General features: G+C 39.6%; 1 protein-coding gene across 2 annotated transcripts in view; it reads right to left on the bottom strand.

Annotated features, from left to right (window-relative positions):
- Window positions 1–25,166, bottom strand: part of NKAIN2 (sodium/potassium transporting ATPase interacting 2) — an 817,962-nt gene that overhangs the window by 442,527 nt on the left and 350,269 nt on the right. For both annotated transcript variants that reach the window (XM_030556223.1, XM_030556222.1), the window contains exon 2: window positions 16,121–16,258. In XM_030556223.1, the coding sequence (XP_030412083.1) occupies window positions 16,121–16,258 (138 nt within the window). The remainder of the gene's footprint in view (window positions 1–16,120; window positions 16,259–25,166) is intronic.

Raw genomic sequence — 25,166 nt, 5'->3', positions numbered from 1 at the left:
TGGAGGAGTACAAAGTCAGGGAGTAGAAAAAGATAAGAAGAAAAAGCAGTAGAAAAGATGGAACATTATGAGTATGTGTTACAGAGCAGTGTGTGAATCTGCTGCAGTTTCTGTAAGAGGAAATTAAGCAGGAGCTAGGTTATGTAGTCATGTTTGCTGGTCGGATTGAAGAGTTCACAAACATTTCTTTGCCCCTTAGTATCATAATATTTTTCAGTTCAGCCTAGGCCATTACAAGAATTTACCCATCTGTCATAAACAGATAGTAGGAGTTAATAGAACAGAAGTACTTTATATCTCTTTTGCCTGTAAAGGTTAACAAGATCAGTGAGCCTGGCTGTCACCTGACCAGAGGACCAATCAGGGGACAGGATACTTTCAAATCTTGAGGGAGGGAAGTTTGTGTGTGCTGTTAGTTTTTGGTTGTTGTTCTCTCTGGGTTCTGAGAGTGACCAGACGTGCAACCAGGTTTCTCTCCAATCTCTCTGATACAGTCTCTTATATGTCCAGAATAGTAAGAACTAGGTAGATAAAGCGAGTTAGGCTTATGCTTGTTTTCTTTATTTGCAAATGTGTATTTGGCTGGAAGGAGTTCAAATGTGTATTTGGCTAGAAGGATTTTAATTTGTACTTGTATACTTAGGTTGGGAGGGTATTCCCAGTGTCTATAGCTGAAAGACCCTGTAACATATTCCATCTTAAATTTACAAAGATAATTTTTACTGTTTTTTAATTTCTTTAATTAAAAGCTTTTCTTGTTTAAGAACCTGATTGTTTCTTTATTCTGGTGAGACCCCAGGGTACTGGGTCTGGATTCACCAGGGAATTGGTGGGGAGAAAGGAGGGAAGGGGGAGAGAAAGGTTAATTTCTCTCTGTGTTAGGATTACTTTCTCTCTCAGGGAGAGTCTGGGAGGGGGAGAGAGAAGGAGGGGGGAAGGTGAATTTTCCTCTCTGTTTTAAGATTCAAGGAGTTTGAATCACAGTGATCTTCCAGGGTAACTCAGAGAGGGAAGCCTGGGAAAGGCAACGGTGAGGGAAAGGGTTTACTTTCCTTGTGTTAAGATCCAGAGGGTCTGGGTCTTGGGGGTCCCAGGGCAAGGTTTTGGGGGGACCAGACTGTACCAGGCACTGGAATTCCTGGTTGGTGGCAGCACTACAAGTACTAAGCTGGTAATTGAGCTTAGAGGAATTCATGCTGGTACCCCCCATCTTTTGGACGCTAAGGTTCAGAGTGGGGAATTATACCATGACACCATCCTAGAGATCACATAGCTTCTGCTGCAGGTCAGCACAAGAGTTAGTTATTATCTGAGGAGTAACTGAAATAAATGGTCTGACAAAGTACAGTACTAGGTTTTCCTCTATAATACTGTTTTTGGCCTACAATTCTGTTTGTAGCCACAGGCCTCAGTCATCTTCTTGATTATTTACTGCGTCTCAGCAGTTATCAAAGAGTGTGCTTGAGAAACTCAACAAGCTCATCCCATGTGGAAGACACATAGAATTTCATAGCCTTTGGGTTTTTAAGAATTTCAATACACTGTCAAGTAGCTGTGATTCAAAGTTTCTCCCCTGGACAGCGAACAGTTTCTAGGGTATCCTATACATAACCCAAGCCTGAGAGGAAAGGCTGAGTCATGACTTGGCCAGTCACTGGCACAGCTTTACGTCATTTTGTAAAACAACCACCCATAACAAATATATACTATTTTCCCTCTGGATTTGTGGGGCATTTGGGCATTTTTACCATGACACAAATCCATAAGCGTAGTAACAAGGATTGAAGCTATTTCTGTAGGTAATCTTTTGATTACATAGGTTACAGGTGAACACCTAGTTCTTAATATTAGAGGCCATCCCAGGGCAGTAGAACATAACTTAAATCTTGCATAACTTTTAGTTATCCCTAGATGGCCAGAGCTATGGCCATTATGAGAAAATTTCAATACTTCTTGCAACAGTGTAAGGCACAGAACCAAAAGACATAGATCTTCACCCTGATCTCTTACATTGTATGTCTAAGAACCACATAATTCATTGCTCTATGCATCTGATAGAGTTTAAGTTACAGAGTGACAATCCGACATTATTTCAACATAAAAGGTTTGTTAAAAATATTTAGAGTAGAACCCTTTTGTCATTTACAGCAATGTGTCAGAAGATGTAATCTAGAGGAAGAGAAGGAGAATGTGGAGGAACATCATATTTTGTCATCTTTCCAGCTGTCAGGGAATGCTCCAGCTTGAATTAGAACAAAAATTCATATTCACTATAAACTACTAGCAGTTCTAAACTGGAACTGTACTCAGTCAAGACTCCATAGAAAGCTGTCTATCTTTTTGTGAAGAGGATGAAGGACAGACATTCTCAACGGCTTTTTTTATTTGCATACTCTTCAATGAAATGAGATAAAAGCATTTAGAAAGGATGAATGTAGCTGAATTTTGCACTAATTAAACCTGTTACAAATATCTCATAATTAAAGCTTTAAACTGTGAAAATAACGGAAAGCTTCAAGTACTGAACAGGTGATGCATAAAATTTACTGGAAATCAATGCTGCACTTCATTAGATGATGCAAATTATAATTTGTCATCTTCCAATACCCTTTTTTAAAAATTTATATCCATGTAAAATATTAACTAAGAGTCTTTAAGGGGATTTATTGTAGTGGAAAGTTAAAAACGCTCAGAAAATGAGGCTGAAATGAATTTTCAATAAATGAAAATAAGCTCCGAACATAACTATTGTTGAAGAAGAGGCTTGAACATATATCTGTCTATTTTAGAGTTTTCTAGAGGGCCTATCACCATAATTGTTGAGTGAAGGCCAATTAGATTAAGTTTTCAAGACCCAGTGACCCAGAGAGCCTGGCGCCTCTTTTAAACTGCCTGATTAGAGCTTTTCCAATCTTTAAATTCTGGGTTCTCTTGGGAAGTATCTGTGTCATGAGACCCAAGGTGAGAGTAAGAAGGTAGGACAGGTCTTTAGATTAAAGAGAAAAGAGTTTTCACAATTTTCCTTAGACTGATTTTATCCCCTTGTGCTTTAGAGCAGAGTGTACAAATAAGTGAGGTTTTGGTTTGCTGGACATGCTGATTTTTTTAAATTGTTTCTGAAAAATTTTAGCATACTGAAAAAAATTCAAAATTTGGTTCAGGTTGAATGAAATATTTTATTTGACCCAAATAAAAACATTTTGTTTCTTGTGAGTTAACATTTTAAAAATAAAATTGAAGTAAATTTTGAAGTAAGAAGTTGTTTGAAATCAAACAAAATTGAAACATTTCAATTTGGGGGGGCGGGGTCCAATGGAAAAATTCAGCAAATTTGACAAGTGCGGAATGTTTTGATCAACCTGAATCTGCATTTTTCAGTGAAAAAAACGCTTGAGACAAAAGGTGATCACTTCAGAGGGATCTAGCTGTGTGAGGAAGGGACTTAGGCTGCGTTCATTTTTAAATATATCCCTTCTATCACTCCTTAGCTAAACAATTTTGCAAGTAGCAAAAATTTTTTTGCTCTTAGGCTTTGTTCAAAACAGTATTAAAATCAGGTTCTACTGCACAGGCAAGCAGAGAGAACTGAAGATACTTAGTTCACGTTACCTCTTTTTTTCTGTTTCTTTGCACGCAATACAGACACATTCTGCCATAATATACAGCAAGTAACTCCTTCAGTTGGGGTCTTTTTTGCCAGAGGCTTAGCTCAGGCCCCATGCTGGCAAAATTTGAGACTCTGCTAGGGTTTCCTGCAAGGTACAGAGAAAAGTCACCAGAAAGAGAAGCCAAAATCAAAGGCTCCATATAATCTAAATATGGATTAGCTCTGTGGCTTTTTTGTCAGATGAAAGGAGCAGCTTATGAGTTCTAAATTGATGTAAGAGTATATAGTATAATTTTTTCTACCATTAGAGAACTTGTGCACTTCTCTCTCTTATTGTTCTCTATAATCCCAGAAGTTTAATGAGAGGGCATGTATGCATTCATTCATCAGTTCTTGTACTCATAACTTGGATTAATTACATCTGTACAGCTATGACAATGGGGCTTACTAGCTAATTTGCATAAACTCTTTTTCTCTGCTTAAAAATTTAGAATTGGAGCTACTGTAAAAGAAAACTATTAACACTGTTCCTTTAAATGAAAACGGAAGAACATTTAAATCTGTAGTACTCTAAAATGTAACATTTATGCAACAAAAAAAAATACTATATTACAAAATGTATTTTTAGGCCCAGAGTAACTGTGCTGAGAAGTAAAATGTCTTTCACAATTGTTTCACTTCCAAAGGATATTGTCACACATGCACATACTATTTTTTCCCTGCATGTATCAAAAATAAATATTACTCTCAAAATAAAATAATGAACACAGCAAACTTTACAGTGGTCATTTAGTGATGTAGTGTCCAGCAGTCAAAGGACAAAATATGCAAAGAAAATAAATGAAAAAAAACACCCTGCCCCATTTGGATGTAGTGGATTACTGATAAGAATTTAAACAAGAAATTATTCAGCTCTACAGCAGTGATAACATGCTCTGGTGCCAGGGATTATGAATATACAGGTATTTCACAAATCACTGATGAGACCTGCAGGCATGATTAAGTAAAAAATGACCAGAACAAAGAATCTCTTTAACAAGGAGACAGCTGGGCAATCAACAGGCCTCCTCAACCAAAACTACTCAGTAGGAATTCTTTTAAATAAGGAATGCTGATAATCATGAAGACATAGAACAACTGACGCCAAGGAGAATGCATGCTGATATTCATGACAAAGAAGGAGTTACATGAAAGTGCTCCTGTGCAGTAATTACTCTACCATAAAAGACCAATGCTTCACTTAGGCCCTGTCTACACTGGTAAGTTTCTGCACAGTAAAGCAGCTTTCTGTGCTGTAACTCCCAAGGTGCACACACTGCCAAGCCACTTAGTGCACAGAAATTGCGCAACTGTAGCACTTTAAAAAAACTACCCCAACGAGAGGCATAGGATACAGCGCTGTGGTGCCAGTATAGACATGTGGTGATTACAGCACTGCAATTGGCCTCTGGGAGGTGTGCCACAATGCCTGTTCTCACCTCTCTGGTCATCCGTTTGAACTCTACTGCCCTGCCCTCAGGTGACCAACTATCATTCTCACTCCGTAAATTCCTTTGCAAATTTGAAAGTCCCCTTCCTGTTTTGTTGGTGATGTGTGCAGTGGTCTAAGTGCATCTTTCCAGATGGCCATGCCTGCTCCACTTACCAGATGATCCCCCCCTTGGAGTAATGCCAAGCTGCTGGATCTCATCGACATTTGAGGAGAGGAGGCTGTCCAGTCCCAGCTGCACTCTACCCATAGGAATTATGATACCTATGGACAGATTTCACGATGCATGACAGAAAGGGGCCATGACCAGGACACACGGCAGTGCAGGGTCAAAGTGAAGGAGCTGCAGAATGCTCACTACAAGGCACGGGAGGCAAACTGCCTCTCCAGTGCTGTGCCCACGAGCTGCTGGTTCTACGAAGAGCTGGACAGCTCCTGTGGATACTTTGGTAGCTTGCATGCCTGTCGAGAGTGGATGAGGATGTGGAGGGAGAGGGGGACCCAGAGGCAGAAGAGGACTCTGAGGCCAGAGATCCATGCAGTCAGGAGCTCTTTTCTACCCTGGAGGAGCCTACCCAGTCACAGCTGTCAGATCTTGGCAAAGTGCAAACAGGAAAGGAGGCCCCTGGTAAGTGGATCTGATTTTGGGAATTGCTGAAGTGAGTTGTTGGGGGCAGTAGGGTTGCAGAAAGCAGGCTTGTAGTCTAAGCGGTGGAACAGGCTGTTGATTGAGTCCCTCACTTCACAGGAATCACCCTCAGAGATCTCCAGGAAACTCTCTTGGACATACTGGGCAATCCGCTGCAGTAGGTTCTTCAGCAGAGTTGGTTTGTTTCTTCCCCACTAACAGTAACTTTCCTGCACCACTCTGCCATCAGTGTGCGTGGACAGGGGGGGAGGGGGGAGGGGGACCACTGCTGCACACAGGCGAGCTGCATAGGCACTAGGGAGGAAGCCGCAGGCTTGGAAAAGACCCTCCCTTGATTCCCTGCTCACTAGCAGCAGTGAAGTATCTTCCATTATGATCACATCCTGTGGAAAGTGTGGGGACAGGAATGATTATCAGCCCCCACTACAGTGCTGGATTTCCTGAAGAGCCACATGCATTTGGCCTATTTGATCTTTAAATTCCCTTTCAGCTGACACAAATTCCATCTTATATGTGAATTTCCACAGTTTCTGTTCCTGTTTAATGGCTCTACCAACTTTGAATTTCCATAAGGATTCATGTTTGGCTCCAGTACTCTCTAGCACCTTGCCATCTCACCTGAGGCACTGATTGGGGTCTAAAGCAGGCATATCAGGCTGATGTTTAAAAAAATTTACCGAATGTTTCCCAAAATTTTATCAAATAGTATGAAGTGGTAGATGGAGGAGATTGATGTAGACACCCAGGGGAAAGGGTGCAGGGAGGGGATAGGCCCTTCCAGATTTGATCCTGAGCCATGAAGTTGAATTGCTGGGTGGGTTTGGTGCTTTTGTGTGCCATCCTCCATTTTGTGCTAGTGCACTCTGCAGCTAGGCTGGCCCTTTGCTCCGGCCAGACATCTTGTACTGAGCCAGCCTCACATCACCCCATGTCACCTCAGGTGTAACTGGGAGACAGCAACAGTGCTCAGGCTCCTGGGTAAGGCCTGCACAGTAAAAAAGGCTTGGCAGTGGCAATACTATTTCTCAGGCTACCACTCCCTGCCCCCACAGCACCAGCACCTCCAGAGCCAGCTCCTCAGCATCTCCCCTCCCACCATGGACAGCACTTGGGGAGCTCCGGAGCGCTAGGGCCGCCCCCACTGGCTGTCCAAACTCCTCCACCACTGACATTCTCCATGCGGAAGGGGAGGAGACCTGTGGGCTCAGCAATGTACTGCCTCTGAGGCTGCAGAAGCACTACCAGTCAGGAGACAACATTTTACCAAATGTGTTAGGGGGGAGTCACTTCATCCCTCTGAATCCACCACCCTTTGTGGCACCCTTGCATGTAATCATACTGTTTCCCTCTGTCTCCTTTTCCATTTAGCAATATGGATGCTTTCTGGGACTCTATTGTGCTATGATTAAGTTGCCCTATGCTTATTCCTCACTTTTGACTTTAGGGTCATTTAATTCCTCATAATTTTTTTTAAAATCCCTACTTCTGAAGTTTAGTGTCAGTGACAGTATTTGGTAAGATCCCACTCCACAGGGTGGTGAACTTAATCATTCAGTAGTCACTATTAGTTCTTGACTCAGTACAGTTACTTTTTTAACCAACTCCTGTGCATTACTTTGAACTAAGTTGAAAGTAGATTCTGCTTTTGTTTGATTTTGAACTAACTGTTCCAAGAAGCAATTTCTTAAAATATTGAAAATTTGCTTCTCTAAACCTTGCCCTGACATGACATTTGATCAGAGGGCAGGTAGTTAAAGTAGCCCATTATTACAGATTTGCTGCCTCTGATCTTGTTCTCCATTGCACACTCAATATCATCTTTCTGGTTAAAAAGTTAGCAGTATAAATCTACTAGTATATTTGTATTCTTATAATCTGGGATTTGTAGCTATATATATTCTATTGTATGGGACTCTCCACTCAGATAATCCCTCTCATTAGATTTTATGATATCTGTTAGGTATAATGCTGCTCCCGAACTTCTACACCCAAATGGGTCTTCCTTGTATAATGTACACACCAGTGACACAGTATTCCACTGACTTTTGGCATTCCACCATTTTTCAGAACTTTTTACATCAAAATTTTTTTCTATTGCCAGGCCTCCAAGATCCCCTAGTTTAGCCTTTTCAGCTTCTTGTGTTGGTATATAGATATTTACAGCACCCTTATTGTGCACGTATTTCACTTTTTATCTGACACCTTATTATTTCTCTCTAATGTACATCCGTGATCATGTACTTTTTGGTTTCTTCCTTCCAGGACAGTAAGTACAGGTATAAAAACACAAACTAAAAGGCTAGTCTCCTAATATTTCCAATCTGACTAAAGCCAATCACACAGCAAGAACTATGTGAATACTGCAAAATGTTTCTTACAACTACTAATTCAAAATTTTAAATGGGTTCACTTCAGTTGTGCTTACTTCCCTTGTGTTTTAATTTCAACAGATCTTTTAGCAAATGAAGACATTGGCAGGATGTTTAAAGAAACAGTCAATTTGATGCAGATATTGGCTAATATTTGCAGAAAGAGGATTTTGTATTTTTAAAATGTTTTTGTACCTGAAGCCTGTATCTGAGAATTATGATCTTCTAATTAGGGTGGGGGAGGGGCTGGGGGGAGAACATATAACTTATGTTTCCAATCAAGACTGATTAACAAATCAAATAGCAAGTGTCAGAAGACATTGCTCCTCTACAAAGCAAACAGTCACAAATATTTATGGGAAATAATTTCAAAGAATGAGAAGTTCAAGAAAATCATTATCTGTTCTTAGGCAATATGTTTAAAAAGTGTTCAGGTCCCACACTTCCATAACTGTTACCAACAGCAACAGGGGCTTCAAATTGTGTGTGCAAAAGCCTATTATTTGCAAAAACAAATTAGCATTTGTGCTTTCAAACTGGGAAACTGTGTGAGCAAGTGCTTCTTTATAGATACAATTTGTTTACCTCTACTTGCAATATATGAACCAGATGATTCTCTGAGACTGTAATACCCTTAACTCATGTTATGATTTGGAGCTGCAGCATATCATAAATAGTAAAGTGAACTGCTGAAAGTTTTGCCTTAAAGGATCGTAATCTAGACGAGAACTTCTCAAGGAGCCACCAAGTGAGTGCCTCTGGCTAGGATACGAAGTTCCTGAACCTCAAGAATATCAAGCTCCACAACCTGGTCAGAACTTCATTCCCTTGCAGCCTTCTCTTAGTTACACTGATCATAAAGGCGTATCCTTCCCCAAAAGTATACAGAATGTAAGAGTGGAAATATCTTTCTTGGATAATTTCTCTGCAGGGCTTGAAGATATGTACTGCCTTATTTTAAAGAAAACAAATCCCTGGAAAGCAAATTGGATGGGGTCAATAAGGCAAGACTTAACCTCACAAAAAATGTTACTAGAAAATGCTGAAAATATGAAGCTTTTCTCATACTGTGAGTAAATAGCTTTTCTTGGGAAAAGCACTGGCAGTCAATTGTGTTATTTTCTGTTATAAGATATTTGGAAGTTAAAAAAAAATCACTGAAATTCTTTTACCAAAACCAATACTGATGACTCCTAACTCACTGAATACACAGAACCTAAATTTCAAAATGAAAAAGGTAGCAGAGAACAGGGTAATCCAGAACTCTTGAGACTCACTATTATTCCTATTTGTTACTGGCTTACGTTTAAGCATTTCTGTGGTACAGCTGATTTGTAGCTGAACTATTTGACAATATCCTGATAGATGCATGTTATAGATGAGCTTCTGCACATTTTTATGCATCACCATGAACATTTTTAAAAGTACAGTGGGTACTAAGTTGTCATGTGTAGTTCAACATATTATTGAAATATTTCCTGAAATCTTGGCAGATTCTGGGATAAATTCACTATATGGCATTGAATTGGTCTACCTGCAAGGCTATGGGCAATTGGCAATTCTTTGCTTTAAAGGAGGCATGGATTAGCTCAGCTATACTCTCTGGGGGCTAATGGTCTGGCAGATTGATGAAGCTGTAAGAAGCTCAGACATAAGCTAATTGCCTCTCTCTCGCTCTTTTAATACATATCAGCAATTACATGTTAAGTAATGTACCAATGATAATCTGTCCTTTTCTCCACGACTTAATGCGGCCAAGTATTAAACTATACAAGATTCGTCCTCCTTTAACTGACTGCAAATTTGTGTTGTGGTAAATTGAGATCTTTGCTCTTTCTCCAGCATATTATGCTCTTTAGTACTTTCAGAGGTCTATATGAGTCTCCATTAATGTTTACTGTTATTTTTTCTTATTGTTATCCCTAATAGAGGGATACAATAGAATACATTAAACTATGGCAACATTACATTGTTTCTTATCCTTTTTGTATGTTTGTATCACATACAATCTATATCTATTATTAAATTTAAAATTCGGTAAGATGTAATTTTTAAAATCTGCTTAGTTACATTATAGTTCCCTACTACTGCAGGCTTAAAAAACAAAATCCCTCTTCTGGTTAAAGAGGTCTTCTTGTCTCATGTCTCTTATATCAGATCTTTTCTTCACTCCGAAGATCAGCAATCTTATTCAAACCTTTAATCCAGAGAGTCTCAAACTGTGGTCCGTGGAAAGTTCCTTGTAAGGTGCGCACCTGGGCGGCTGCACACATGAGAATGAAGGACCACCCACCTGATGAGTGGAGCTGCGCAGGTGTGGTTCCACTCATTAGGTGCCTTGGCCCTGGAGAAGATTCACATGTAAGGTTAGGTGGTGGCCTTGGGGGGAATAAGGGGTAGGTAGAGTGAAAAGAGAGGATGGGGGGAATTTGGGATGTTCAGGGCTGCGGAGAACAGAGAAATAGATGATTTTCCCCAGCTCCAGGGCTGCAGCTTCCAGGGACAGATCCCCCCACTCCTTCCCAGCCTCAGCTCTGTGGCTGCTGTGGCAGGGGAGACCTCCCCCACCTTCCCAGCCCCAGCTTGAGGGCACATCCATCACATTAGAAAGGTAAGACTACTGATATTAAAATATAAGTTGTGTGCTTTTATTTGTAGATCAAAAAACAATTATTATTAAGTTTTTTTATATAGCGCTTTTATCCAAAGCGTTTTACAACAGTTAGCTAACGGTACAAACAATATATGGAAAGATCATTAAGTGGACTGCCGAGACCCTCAGCAATTTTCAAGTGGGCCACACAAAAAAAAGTTTGAGAACCACTGCTTTAATCCATTTCCTTGCCCTCCTCCTGAAAATCCTCCGCCTCCCTCATCTGAAAGGCTGCCAATTACCACCTCCAAAATACTGCCAAAATTCTCCTTTATCTTGGTCTTTTCTATCAAGCACACATCCAGGATTTACATTCCTTGGAACAAGCTCTAGTCTAGAAGAATTGAATTTACCAACACCAACAGAACAAAAGCTCCAAAGTGGCAGCTGACATCTGTTTCTACGTGAGATTGACACCCAGTGGTCTCTCTTCACAAATTCCCCTATACACATTTCCCATCCCCAAACTCTCCTTCATTCCTTCACATCACTCCATTTTACCTTCCTTGTACCTTCTTCCCATGGCAAAAAGAGCAACACAGAGTTCAATTTTACCAAACCATCATCCCTACAGACTAGGGGTTTCCCTAAATGTTTTCACCTTCTTTGTCAGGAGACAGCAATCGAACTTAGTGCAAATATTTACATTCCTTGCCCCTCATATTCAAAACTCCTGGAAGGGGAGTGTCATAAACGGATAGTTAAGAGTTAATAGAACAGAAGTACTTCATGTCTCTTTTGCCTGTAAAGGGTTAACAAGATCAGTGAGCCTGGCTGTCACCTGACCAGAGGACCAATCAGGGGACAGGATACTTTCAAATATTGAGGGAGGGAAGTTTTTGTGTGTGCTGTTAGAATTTGGTTGTTGTTCTCTCTGGGTTCTGAGAGTGACCAGACGTGCAACCAGGTTTCTCTCCAGGTTTCTCTCCAATCTCCCTGATACAGGTTCTTATAAATACAAAATAGTAAGTACTAGGTGATAAGGCGAGTTAGGCTTATGTTTGTTTTCTTTATTTGCAAATGTGTATTTGGCTGGGAGGAGTTCAAATATGTATTTTGCTGAAAGGATTTTAATTTGTATTTGTATACTTAGGCTGGGAGGGTATTCCCAGTGTCTATAGCTGAAAGACCCTGTAACATATTCCATCTTAAATTTACAAAGATATTTTTTACTGTTTTTTCTTTCTTTAATTAAAAGCTTTTCTTGTTAAGAACCTGATTGTTTTTTTTATTCTGGTGAGTCCCCAGGGGACTGGGTCTGGATTCACCAGGGAATTGGGGGAGAGAAAGGTTAATTTTCTCTCTGTGTTAGGATTACTTTCTCTCTCAGAGAGAGTCTGGTGGGGGGGAAGAAGGGGGAAAGGTGAATTTTCCTCTGTTTCAAGATTCAAGGAGTTTGAATCACAGTGATCTTCCAGGGTAACCCAGGGAGGGGAAGCCTGGGAGAGGCAACGGTGAGGGAAGGGGTTTACTTTCCTTGTGTTAAGATCCAGAGGGTCTGGGTCTTGGGGGTCCCTGGGCAAGGTTTTGGGGGGACCAGACTGTACCAGGCACTGGAATTCCTGGTTGGTGGCAGCGCTACAAGTACTAAGCAGGTAATTGAGCTTAGAGGAATTCATGCTGGTACCCCATCTTTTGGACGCTAAGGTTCAGAGTGGGGGATTATACCATGACAGGCAGGAAAAAGGATGAATACAGATGCTGAACTTTTCTGCAGAGCAGGAGCCAGACACCATCAATGTGTTCAGCAGCTTTCTCCTTCTTCTTGCATTTCAAACCAGCAGTAGAGCAGGAAATGTGACTGCACACATAAGTGCATTCTGAATCTGCTCTGCAGGAAGTATCCTAAGTGGAGTGGAAGAGATTGAGCTTATATGTGTGGCTCACACCAGGATGAGGAAGAGATTGATCAGCTCTTTCCCAGGCCCCTTGGTTAGGCAAAGCCCCAGACATCAATACTGCCAGTCCCCACTGATGGCTCTGTTAAAAACACATTCACATCTCCATCATGTCACTTCCGAACACTGATAGACCTCTAATATCTGCTCTCTAAATTTCAGCCATACTATTCTTTTCTGCAATAGTACCTTAACCATCTTCTCTGTTTGCCTCTACCATCTCCCATTTCAATTAAAATCTCCCAAGATCTGACAGTATATTCACCTCTCCCCCAGAATGCCAGTTTTGGCCTGCTATCGTGCTCTCTCTCTCTGCTTCGTGTGATTCTCCAGAGTTCAAGGTCACTCATTCACTTGTTGTGTCACATCTGTGAGGAACTCATTTCCACATCCCTCTGAGACATTAACTTATTCTTTAAATCTCTCCTTAAAGCCCTTCTGTTCTCTTTAACCTGTGATTCACTGTCTCTAGAAAATGTGTAATACCCTTTATGAAGAATGTTATATAAAATTAAAATGTATTTAGTGTTGTAGAAGCAAGAAATATTACAGATACTGATATGACTGAGGAGTAGGGATGATGCAGGGTATATTCACAGAAGATGGCTGTCCTAACCCTTGCATATTCTCTTGGCAGTCTGAGTTTTACAGACCCCTACCCACACCCCTGGAAATAAGCAAATCTCATTGATACAGTCCCCAGGCCCAGAAGACTGTGCTCTCCTGGAACTGAGCACCCACCTTCTGATTCTTCAGATGGAAATTCCCTGAATCTCCTAGCTTCAATGGAATACATGGTATGGACCCCTGAAAACCAGGATGGGCAGGAATCAGTCTACTCCCATCCTCAGACACACTCATTCTAGACAGAGCAGCAACTGAAGTGAAACATGCATTATACCACTACATTCAGCGGACAAGCTGACTGGAGGGTAATAGATGCTCATGAGTTTGTGGTCTCCTAGCAACTTTGTGATAGCTGGGGCAACTTCTAATTCCTAGTGTGATTTCTTGTAACAGCACTAAGAGGAAAGTGGTCTCTATGCAGCTGCTGCAGGAACAGAGGGATTGTTTCCCTTTGTTAGATGTCCTTTGGGACAATCAGGCTATTTGCTGCCCACTACTGTCCAACTGCAGGGGTGCAGCAGCATCAGGAACCTGCTGTATGTGTGGAACTTCAGTTCTAGACTATGGATGCCAGGTCACAAGGCCCTTTACTCTTTGTCTTAAAGTCGGGGGCAACTCTAAGAGAGGGCATATGAGACAATGAGCAGGAAAGAGTGGCAGGAATGGCATCAGCCCAGGAGTTTAAAGTCTACTTTATGACTAGAATTTGAATTCATTCTGATTTTGGGTATAGTCATGGTTCTAGCAGAAAACTGTGCCTTCCCCTATTGAAGTGGCCCTTTTAAGAATACGCCCCTATTTTCTGGTATTTTCAGAAAAAAAATTGTGCTTAAATTTCTTGGAGTGGTTTTGAACCCAAAGGTAATACTTTTTTAAAAGCAAAAATTTCCCCTTTTAATGTCTCCAGGTGTGAAAGTGGGTGTTTTCTTTTCTTCAGAGCTGACTGAAAATGTAAATCATAAGAATTTAAAAAATCAGTATCAGAGGGGTAGTCATGTTAGTCTGGATCTGTAAAAGCAGCAAAGAATCCTGTGGCACCTTACAGACTAACAGATGTTTTGGAGCATGAGCTTTCGTGGGTGAATACTCACTTCCTCAGATGCTTTTAAAAAATCAGTGTTATGTTCTTTCTATTTGCCTTATGGTTTCTTAGTCTTTACGGTGCACTTGAGTCCTGTTTTCAAGCTTTTTTCCCCCCACAACCATAAGGCCTAGAAACTGACTTTTTTGCAGAAAAGGAAAGCTGTGATTCTCACATAATCACAGACTTACAGAAGGTGAGACTTGATGAAAAACTCCAAATATGAAACCTGTGATAAAATCATGAGAGCTGGCAACATTATTAAATATGTGCATGCGTATATTATTTACACATACACTTTCCATATATATAAGATGTTTGCAGTGTTGTTGCAGTTGTGTAGATCTCAGGATATAGATACAAGGTGCGGGCAAGAACATATTTTATTGGACCAACTTCTGTTGGGGAAAGAGACAGGCTTTCAAGCTTACACAGAGCTCTTCTTCAGACCCAAAGCTTCTCTCTCTCACCAACAGAAGCTGGTCCAATAAAAAAGGATTACCTCTCCCATCTTGTTCCTCTAATATCCTGGGACCGACATGGCTACAGCACCATTGCATATATATAGAAGCACATTTTCATTCCTACACATAGCAATATTCATTCATTAACATTAATACCATAGGATTAACCTGTGGCTCAGGGACTACAAGGACATAAGGAGAACATCATGATCCCTTATCTCATGGACCAGTTACCCACATCTTATGTAACAGTGTAAGAGGGGATGCCAGCTCTTCAGAGCCAGGTACAGACCCAACACAACTTACTCCTTTCCCTCCCTGGAGCAGCAGGGGGAATTACAATCTCACTCTTGGGCTGATCCAGGAGCGTCTCAACAATACACTAACTCCAAAACAGGCTTATGGCAAAGCCACAGTTCATCCCATAGTGACCAACACAAATCAGACAAACAAGCATATGCCTGAAAGCTGAATTACTGTTCATGATGAAACAGCAGCTTCGGGATTTCATGATTTGCATTTGTGTTGGTGAAAAATCTACACTGTACTGTTGAATTAGTATTGGTTTTATTATGGAATTATTTTGAGATAAAGGCATTCTGAGCAACGTTTTTGAGATTTAAACTTTTTATATCATTCTTTTTTTAAAACAAAATGCTAAAAATGTAAAACTAAAATCTACTTAAAATTGTAATGTGTTTGAGAGTACAACAAAGCCCAATTTGTTTGTGTGTATACAGATAGGTTAAAGGGCGGATGGATGAAGAGAAAAAAAAAAATCAGGTCAACTCCTGAGAGTCACATACTATCTTTTTTTTACTCTTGTCTTGTCACTTCCTCGCCTCCCTCTCCTCACACACCCACAATACTGTCTTATTTGTAAGAAGCAGGCATATTTTTGGCATTCTAAACAACATAGGTTAATAAGAAACAGTCAATACAAATTACAGTAATTCAATGATCAACAGGTAATGTCCAGTGTGTATAATAGTTTGTGCTTCTATATCATCTCTTCTTTGGGGATTCCAAAGTACTTTACAAATGTGAACTTATTAAGTCTTATGCTATATTCATATATTTTGTGAGATTGATTATCAGCTGCTGTTGCATGGTGCTATTTAATAATGGTAGGTGAACCATAACAATGTTACAGTTGTAAAATACATACGCAGGTTAAACAAGGGTGAGATGTATATGTAATTCCTAAGCAAAAGAGTAAAGTTTGCACATCCATCTCTCCCATTTTTATGACACTCAGAAAAAAAAACGTAAATGATACTCACTCCTGTTATGTAGCGAGGTCTATACTGGATTGTTCCAAATAAGCCAAGTATGACTATAATAATGTGCACAAAATTTGCCAGGATCGGTGCCCACTGATAACCAAGGAAGTCAAATATCTGCCTCTCCAGCACACAAACCTAGGATTTAAAAGCATCAGAATGCATAGATTAGAACAGGTCAGAAAAAACAAATAAGACGACACGTTCCCTCCCCAAAACAAGAAAATTGTCCTGAGTTTGAAACTAGTTCACTCAGCATTATAATGAAATGTGTTTTTGATGTTTCACCCTTTGATTTTAGTGAAAGCAGCATTTCTCACTGACAGTCCACTGAGTTATATGCAGTTAGCTAAAATATTCATATGGGTAATTCTGCTGAGATACCAGACCTGTTCACAGGGATGTTGCGTTTGCAGCAGAAACAGCACAAAACATTTTGTCATATACACTAGTAAATGCTGTACTTCTTCGGTGGCAGGTTTAATACTTGAGCTCAGCAAAATATTTTCAGCTGAAACTTTTTCAATGAAAAAAATGCATATTGGATCAACTGATTTGGTTAACTGATTTCCACAGCTGTGCTGATTTTGGCAAATAGTTTTAGTCAAAACATAAATAAATGACTATTTTTCCCCTCGAAATGTTGAACTGGTTCATTTAGACACTATCATAATGAAATATTTAGATTTTTCAGGATAGATTCACAAGGGATAGGCACGATTCACAAAAACTGAGGAGTTTGTTGTTTGCCAGCCCTCACCCCACCACACCCCCAATATCCAGTTGTCTGGTGGTTCAGGCACTCACCCTTGATGTGGGAATTCCAGGTCTGAATCTCTGCTTTGGAGTGGGAACAGAAACCTACGTCTCCCCCTTCCCAGGTCACTGACCTAATCATCAGACTACTAGATATTCTAGGATGGGACCCACTCAATCTCTCCTGCTGAAGTTGTTCCCATTTGGTATAAATAAATATTAATTGGAGCATGGATCAGAATCTGAGAGTGCTCTAACCACCAGGCTATATAGTCTCTCTCTCTCTCTCCGAAACCCTTGAATAGTCATTGGGCCAAAGTGGAACAGCTTCAACAGGACACACTGAGGGAAAACCACCCCAGAATGACCTATAGCCCAAGGGTTAGCCCAGGGGTCGGCAACCTATGGCATGCGTGCCACCTTTGGCACGTGAGCTGATTTTGCCTGGCACGCAGCTGCCAGCCAGGGTCACAGCCACCGGCACCGCTCAGCATGCGCGGCCGGCTGAGTGAAGCGGGGCCGGCGGCTGGGACCCCAGACTGGTGGCAGGTGCACTCCTCTGGCTGCTTCTATATGAATTTGCAACTCCCCTTCACCCCAAAATCTGTTGGTGAATATTTACTCAGTTTATAAGACACGGTGGATCAACTGAATTAGGTGTTTTTGTCAACGACACTTTTAGTTAATTTAAAAGTTAATATCTGTGTTTGAAATTAAATGCTAGCTGAATAATTAATTTTAGTTCACTGCAATTTTTTAGGTGATACAATTTATTGGCGGTATTTCCCTGTCCACAAAGGCATTCAAGAACCAAAATACAATAAGACCTTGCTAAAAAGTTACCAAATACATACATCACCATTAAAAGGATGGCATTTGCCAATCACTGCCACATAGTGATAACAGATACCACATTTTCCCCCAATTTATATCAGGAAAGTGCAACTATATGTTGTCTATTAACAAATGCTGACTTCTTAGCCTGGAATTTTTAAAGGAATCTAAGGGAGTTTGGCATCCCAATCCCACTGAGTTTTATGTTCCTTTTAAAATTCTAGATTTAATGGTGACCACTGTAATTCCTCCTCTCTGGAGACAGGTTAGTACGGTACAGTATATCAGATTGATAGCCCATCCTGATTTTTGCTTAGAATTTTGCTTAAGAGAGCCATGGACCAAGCTAGACAATCACAGTTCTTAAATTACCCAGGATTCTGCAAGCCTTGTTCACAATATTATACACCACATTTTCAGAAACACTGCATGTCAGAAGAATTCCCAAAGAAGCAAGGCGTAACGTGCTAATTGTAATTGCAATGACGTGACTAAAAGACCAACCTGTCTTGCAAGTTTCACAAAATCCCAGTCCCCCTAAATTACTTTAACTATTACTATTACTAAATTACTTTAAAATTACTTTAACTATTAATTTATATAAATGAGATCCATCTGTGACACTGTGCAGGTCTTTGTGGAATCCAGTAACAGTATCAACAAAATACCTGCCTAAAGCATTATTATTAACTGTCTAACAATGGGAAAATGTTCATTCATAACAGAGAGCTCTTATTTTCATCAGCTGAAAAAACAGTAAAATGAGAATGGCAAAACAGTTGTAAAAAGAAAATAAACTGTGCAGACTTCTAGTAAAATAACTATGGGGGGTCAGTCAGTTACAAAATATAGAGGGGATGAGGCAAATCATTCAAACAGTAGGAATCACACTGATAAGTGTACCAATTATGGAAGAAAATAGCAGCACTGTAGTTAATTATAAAAAAGTAGGGAACTTAATATTTCCACTGTAACTGTAAGGCTAAAAAGAAATTGCATCAATATATATCAAAGGTGGTTTTTTTTGGTGACAGATCTAATAGTTCTGTCAAAAATTGCTTACAAGGCTATATAAACTGAGTAAGAGGATATTCTATAGTAAATCTTCGCTTAACATATTTTCATTCAGTTCTCTTTCCACTATTAACCCTGTCATTTTTCTAAGGTTATTATATGACTGTTTTCTTTAAATTGGAAGCCTATGGATGACAAAGTTCAGAGATAGATAGACTCGTGCCATTATAGTTGTGTGTGTCAGGGTGCCTTGAAGAAATTTTTGTTGTTGAATTCAGTTATAAAGATGGAGTCCTGAAATTATATATCATTAAAAATTAAACCTAACACTTCAAAGAGCAGAGCTCAAAAGTCCCTCAGCCAGCCCAGCAATTAGAAATTTGGTTCAGAGTCTGGTAGTGCTACCATCTACCTAGGTTTTTATACAGGTAGCCATTTGAGACCCTGCAGTCAGTTTTTCATAAATGCCCCAGCTATCTACTTAAATGGATCTGAGCTTAGTATTTCAGATTCATCCAGCTAAGGGCTGGAGTAATGCAGCTTTTGGGCCACTAACAGCTGGCACAGATGAGATTGCGAGGAATCTTTAGAGTGCTCTAAGCAGCACCAGAGGACTGGAATGTCACAGATGATCATGATGGTTCCTTCTGGCCTTGAAGTCCATGTGTCTATGAGATCAGCCCAGGGACCAGGGGAAGTCAAAAAAGAGCACTTTTGTGAACCCACCTCAGCTACACAGTGATACTTGCTTTCAGCTGACAGTCTCATCCAAAGTCACCAGAAAGGGGACTTTACATAATTTGCTATAACAGCTCTACTGCCTGAGTACCAAACAGCAGACTGTGTTAATCATCCTTAGAAAGTAAGGCCAAAGCGTTCCAATGTGGGTGCCTAAACTTGGGCCCCTCAATTAACATTTAGACATCTAAGTAAAAGTTACGTATTTTGGAGAGGTGTTGAGCATGCCATGGGTGTGACTAGTGACAGTGCTCACCACCTCTGCAAATTAGCCCTCCTTTATTTAAGTGCCTAAAGATGGATTTTAGTTGTCCAAGTTGTGGCTGATGTGCTAAATAAATAAAAATCTGACTGCTTTCATCTACTGTTAGCTTTAAAAAGTTTTTGCTTTCGACAAATAATTAAGGTTACCTGATGGGATGAAACTTTACACACACTCTTTTCTAGACACCCCAGATGAGTGTGCAGAACAGAACATTACACAAAAAATAAATTAAAACGCAAAGTTCATTGCTTTGTTGAAAAGACATTGATTGTTGTAAACTTAGAGCAAACATTTTCAAAGTTAGGTGCCTAAAGTTAGACACACCTCTGTAAAAGGAGCTGCAAAATCACTGTGTTATCAGGCATTCAGTTTTGAGACTGTTGGCCTTAATTTCTTCCCTTTGTGGTTTGCACAGTAAAACATACTTTTTAAACAATTCTGGATTGTAAATGCAGATATAGGGCCTGATTTTCCAGTGTAACTCCATTGACTTCAGTGTAGTTACCCCAGTGAAAGAACTAAAGTGACAGAGAAAATCAAGTTCATACATATATATAGTTGAAACAGCATGGGAAAAAAAGACCTGCTGAAAGGAGGAGACTAGATTAAAAATAATAATTATCGGTATAAAAGCAACAGAAGTTATGAACAGAGCTGGGCTTTTTTCTCCTCTAGTCTGTTCAGTCAAATTTTTAAATGAATTTCCTTGAGCCATGCTCACTTACTTTGCATTGACATTCAAGGGAGTAATTTTTAATAGCACAAACATTCATCTGAAGCTAATTTAAAGGGATATAGACTAGAATTTGCAGAACCCAAAATTTTAGTTGGTCTGAGTTTGAGACAAAATGATTATACACTCACCCAGTCAGAAAACAAAAACAAAACAATACCCATAAAAATTAATCCACATCAAATACTCTAAAAAAAGGCTTAAAAAAGTTAATTCACTTCAAGTTATTAATAAAAATTAGAAAATTGTGAGCTATTTGCAGATGTTTGATGAGCAGCACAAAAGGTTAAATTTGATACAAATTTTTCATTGTGAACTATATGCACAGTTCTAAAAACAAAGACTCATGAGGAAATATGGACACAAAGGTGATCATAACATATTCTTGGGCTTGGTTCAAGTTTTGAAGAAGCTGGTTACAGAATCAGTTGATTCTAGAAATCATTTTTTCTTTGCTAGCAGACTGCTTTGTAGGAAGCACGGCATAGGGACCTCTCAAAGAGATTACAGACACCCTTACGGTGACCAGATCTCCCAATTTTTTAGGGACGGTCCCAATTTTGGGGTCTTTCTTATATAAGCTATTACCATCCACCCCCATCCTGATTTTTCACATTTGCTGTCTGGTCAACCTAGACACCCTAGCACTGCAACTATTCCCTTTGACTTTGTTGGGAGTAGGTCTGGATCCTTACTATAATTATGGTCAGAAATATTACTTTGTATGGCCCCATTCCTGTATTCTGAAGCCAATGGGGCTTTCCATGGGCACAGCAGGCCACTCGCCTGCAACAACTTGGAGGATATGCACCTACAAATAGAGCCCTATCATTCAGCATATCTGCTCCTTGTGTGTGTTCAGAATGTTAGCTGCCAACTCTCCTGAACAAATATAATTAAAAAATACCTTTTAAACACTAGTTTTGCCCTACAAAAGAGAGACTGCAAAGGGAGAATGAGCTGGATTCTTTTTAGGTTCACTTATATAATGAATGGAATTGTTAGATAAATTGCAATTGTCATCATTATTCCTGGGACATAAAATTAAAACTCTAGCTGGACTTTCAAACCCCAGGCTGAATTTGAGGATGGCAGTTTGTCAAAACATCTTTTGTAAACTGAGCAAGTTTCGTATGTGATTTTTATACTTGCTTTTCATAGTATTACTCATAATTTAAAGACACTTAAGGTTCTAATCCTGTAGAGGACTGTGTGCAGACACATTTATCCACATGTGGAACATTTTCAAAAATATTAATTGCAGTTACAACACAGAATACAAAGTTTCCACATCAGAGTGTTGCTCTTTTAAGACTTCTAAAACCATGCTCCACACTTCATCCCTCTTAGATTTTAGACGGCACTTAAGATTTTTAAACCTTGGCTTGAGTGCTGCAGCTATTTTTAGACATCTCAAATCAGTACCTTTTTTGCATTTTGTCAAATCTGCTGTGAAAGTGTTCTTAAAACGAACATGGGCTGGGTCATCATCCACAACTGCTATAACATGAAATACATGCAGAATGCAGGTAAAACAGAGCAAGAAACATACAGTTCTCCCCCTAAGTCCAGTCACAAATTTAATTGACACTTTTTTTATCATCATCAGCATGGAAACTTGTCCTCTGGAATGGTGGCCAAAGCATGAAGAGGCATATGAATGGTTAGCATATCTGGCACATAAATACCTTGCAACGTGGGTTACATAAGTGCCATGCGAATACCTGTTCTCACTTTCAGGTGACATTGTAAATAAGAAGCAGGCAGCACTATCTCCCATCAATGTAAACAAACTTGTTTGTCTTAGCGATTGGCAGAATAAGTAGGACTGAGTAGACTTGCAGGATCTAAAGTTTTGTTTTTGAGTGTAGTTATGTAACCAAAAAAATATCTGCATTTGTAAGTTATACTTTCATGATGAAAAGATTGCACTACAGTACTTGTACGAGGTGAACTGAAAAATACTATTTCTTTTATCTATCAGCTTTATAGTGCAAATAAAAAATAAAAATAATAATATAAAGTGAGCGCTCTGTGCTTTGTATTCTGTGTTGTAATTGAAATCAATACTGAAAATATAGAAAAAATCCAAAAATATTTAATAAATTTCAATTGGTATTTTATTGTTATAAGTGTGATTAATCACAATTAATTTTTTTTAATTGCGTGAGTTAACTGCGATTGACAGCCCTGGTAATTAGATACACTTGATATTATCAAACCTAGTGCAAATATCAATATGTCCTCTGCTTAGATAGACAGAGGGTGTGGAGCTACTAATGTCTCATTGATTTAATTTTTATACAAAAATTGTGTGCCCACCTTGACTGGGTGACCCTAAATGAAAGAAATCTCAACTGATATACATTTGGTTTCATTAACAATGGGGAAAAAATCCTGAACATAGTCATTTTGCTGTTTTAGAGTCCCAATTCAGCAAAACACTTCAATGCATGCTTAAAATTTTAACTTAATGCACAGGTCACACTGGGTTAAAATTGAATGGATTTAAGCACATGCTATAGAGGAATTCAGGTTAAAAAAACGGATCTTGAAGCATTATCTGTGGGGTTGCTTATCTGAAGGGTTAAAGTAGCTATGTTTTTCTGGCTGACATACAGTAAAACAGACCCAGGGAAGTATCACAAACACTCCATTTTGGATCTCTGCCAGAAAATTTGAAGCGTCAACTCCGGATATGATGTTCTACCCAAGTTAACTATTGCATTGCTACAACTTGTAAGCTACAGGCTTATTATACACAATATTAACTTAGAAGTGCTATTCTAAAGAAAACTAGTCACCATACAGTATTTGATTTCCTGTTCATAAACAGTTGCAATAGCAAGCTATGCATGATTTCAGTAAGACATGCTTGTATTCTGTAAGTTCTAGGAGATATAGATTACATCAGCAAAGATACTATAAGTGGCTCAGACTCAGACTGATAAGTCATCTCAAGATAGGAAATTCATTTTATTCCTTAAAAATGAAACCATGTTATGAGACAAAAATATCCTCCTTTTTCCCCCCAGCTGGATTCAATCACTCAACCATGATAAAGGAGGGTTTTTTAGGGGGCAGAGGAATTATTTAAAGGCAGACAAATGGAAAAAAATCTTGTTAAAAACATTAGACAAAAAGGACAGAACACATCAAAAATACCTAAAATATTTGCTTAGATGCACACATTAATATTTTTCACCACATATTTCAACACAACAAAACACTGACTGCAGAATAGTGTCTTTCCATCTGTGCTACTGACTTCCATTTTTAAGGACCATGGGGACAGATTTATAAATGCATTTGGGCACTTTAAGAGGGAGATAGATACCTAGTGGGATTTTCAAAAGCATCTGAGTTAGGCATCTAACCCTCATCAACTTCCGTGTACAGTAATTCCTCACTTAAAATCATTCTGGTTAACGTTGTTTCTTTGTTATATTGCTGATCAATTAGAGAACATGCTTGTTTAAAGTTGTGCAATGTTTCCTTATAATGTTGTTTGGCAGTCACCTGCTTTGTCCACTGCTTGCAGAAAAAGCAGCCCGTTGGAGCTAGCTGGTGGAGGCTTGAAACCAGGTGGACCAGCAGCCCCCCATCAGCTCCCCGCTCCCATAAGTTCTCTGTGCAGCAGCTACCCAGCAGGGTAGCTATGGTCAGGGTGTCCCCTCCCTCATGCTCCTGCCTCCTCGCTGACCCCATCTCCATAAAACAGTGAGGGGACATGACACGGTTCAGAATGGATAGAGCTTGCTGGCAGCAGCTGCTGTCTCAACTTAAAAAGGCAATGTACTTAGAGTGCGGTCAGCATACTTAAAGGGGCAATGCACATTTCTCTCTCTCACACTTAGGGTGTGTGTCTCTGTCTGCCATGCTGTCTCCCCTCCCTCCATTTGTGCTGCCTTGTAGAGTGTGAGGCTACATTAACAACAATGTGTTAACCCTAGAGGGCTCAGCCAAGTGCTAGTTCATCATTCAGCAGTAAGGCATTCACTGGGAAATATCTCACCCTCTTCTATTCTCTGACTTCACCACCTCAACCAAGCTTCACAATCATCATTGCTGTGTACAGTATTAAATTGTTTACTGTGTATATATAGTCTTCTGTCTGGTGAAAAACAGTTCCCTGGAACCTAACCACTCCCCCCCATTTACATTAATTCTTACGGGGAAATTGGATTAGCTTAACATTGTTTTGCTTAAAGTCACATTTTTCAGGAACATCACTACAACATTAAGCGAGGAGTTACTGTAACTAGTAGTTGAAAGGAAGGCGTGCTGAAACAGGCCTCTAATATGTTTTTTTAAATCAGAAAGGAAAAAAGGTAGTGCACAAAAGTATGAATGCAGGCAGAACTATGCATTCAGGTAGGTGCAGGCACATATCAAGAATATCAAAATTGTTACCATGTTATTAAAATATTTGATAATAGAGAAACTCTAATGCACAAAGATGTGCAGATGTTACACATAGAGGGCCGGATTATGTTCTCATGTTCACATCATAAACCTACAGTACATTTATAACCTAGCATTTACCCCAAGGTATATTCAGATTAACTCCTCTGAAGATATTGAATTATCCTACATTTATACTGGTGTAGTTGAAAGCAGAATTTGGCCTATTGTCTGCACAAAATTACCTACCTACAATGAAAACAAACAAAAAAAAATCACCTTACTCACTAAGGCTTTTTGGA

The sequence above is a fragment of the Gopherus evgoodei genome, chromosome 3 (genome assembly GCF_007399415.2).
Source record: "Gopherus evgoodei ecotype Sinaloan lineage chromosome 3, rGopEvg1_v1.p, whole genome shotgun sequence".
Lineage (NCBI taxonomy): Eukaryota > Metazoa > Chordata > Testudines > Testudinidae > Gopherus > Gopherus evgoodei.
Note: the sequence above shows the minus strand (reverse complement) of the source record. Positions and strands in the feature narration are given on the sequence as shown.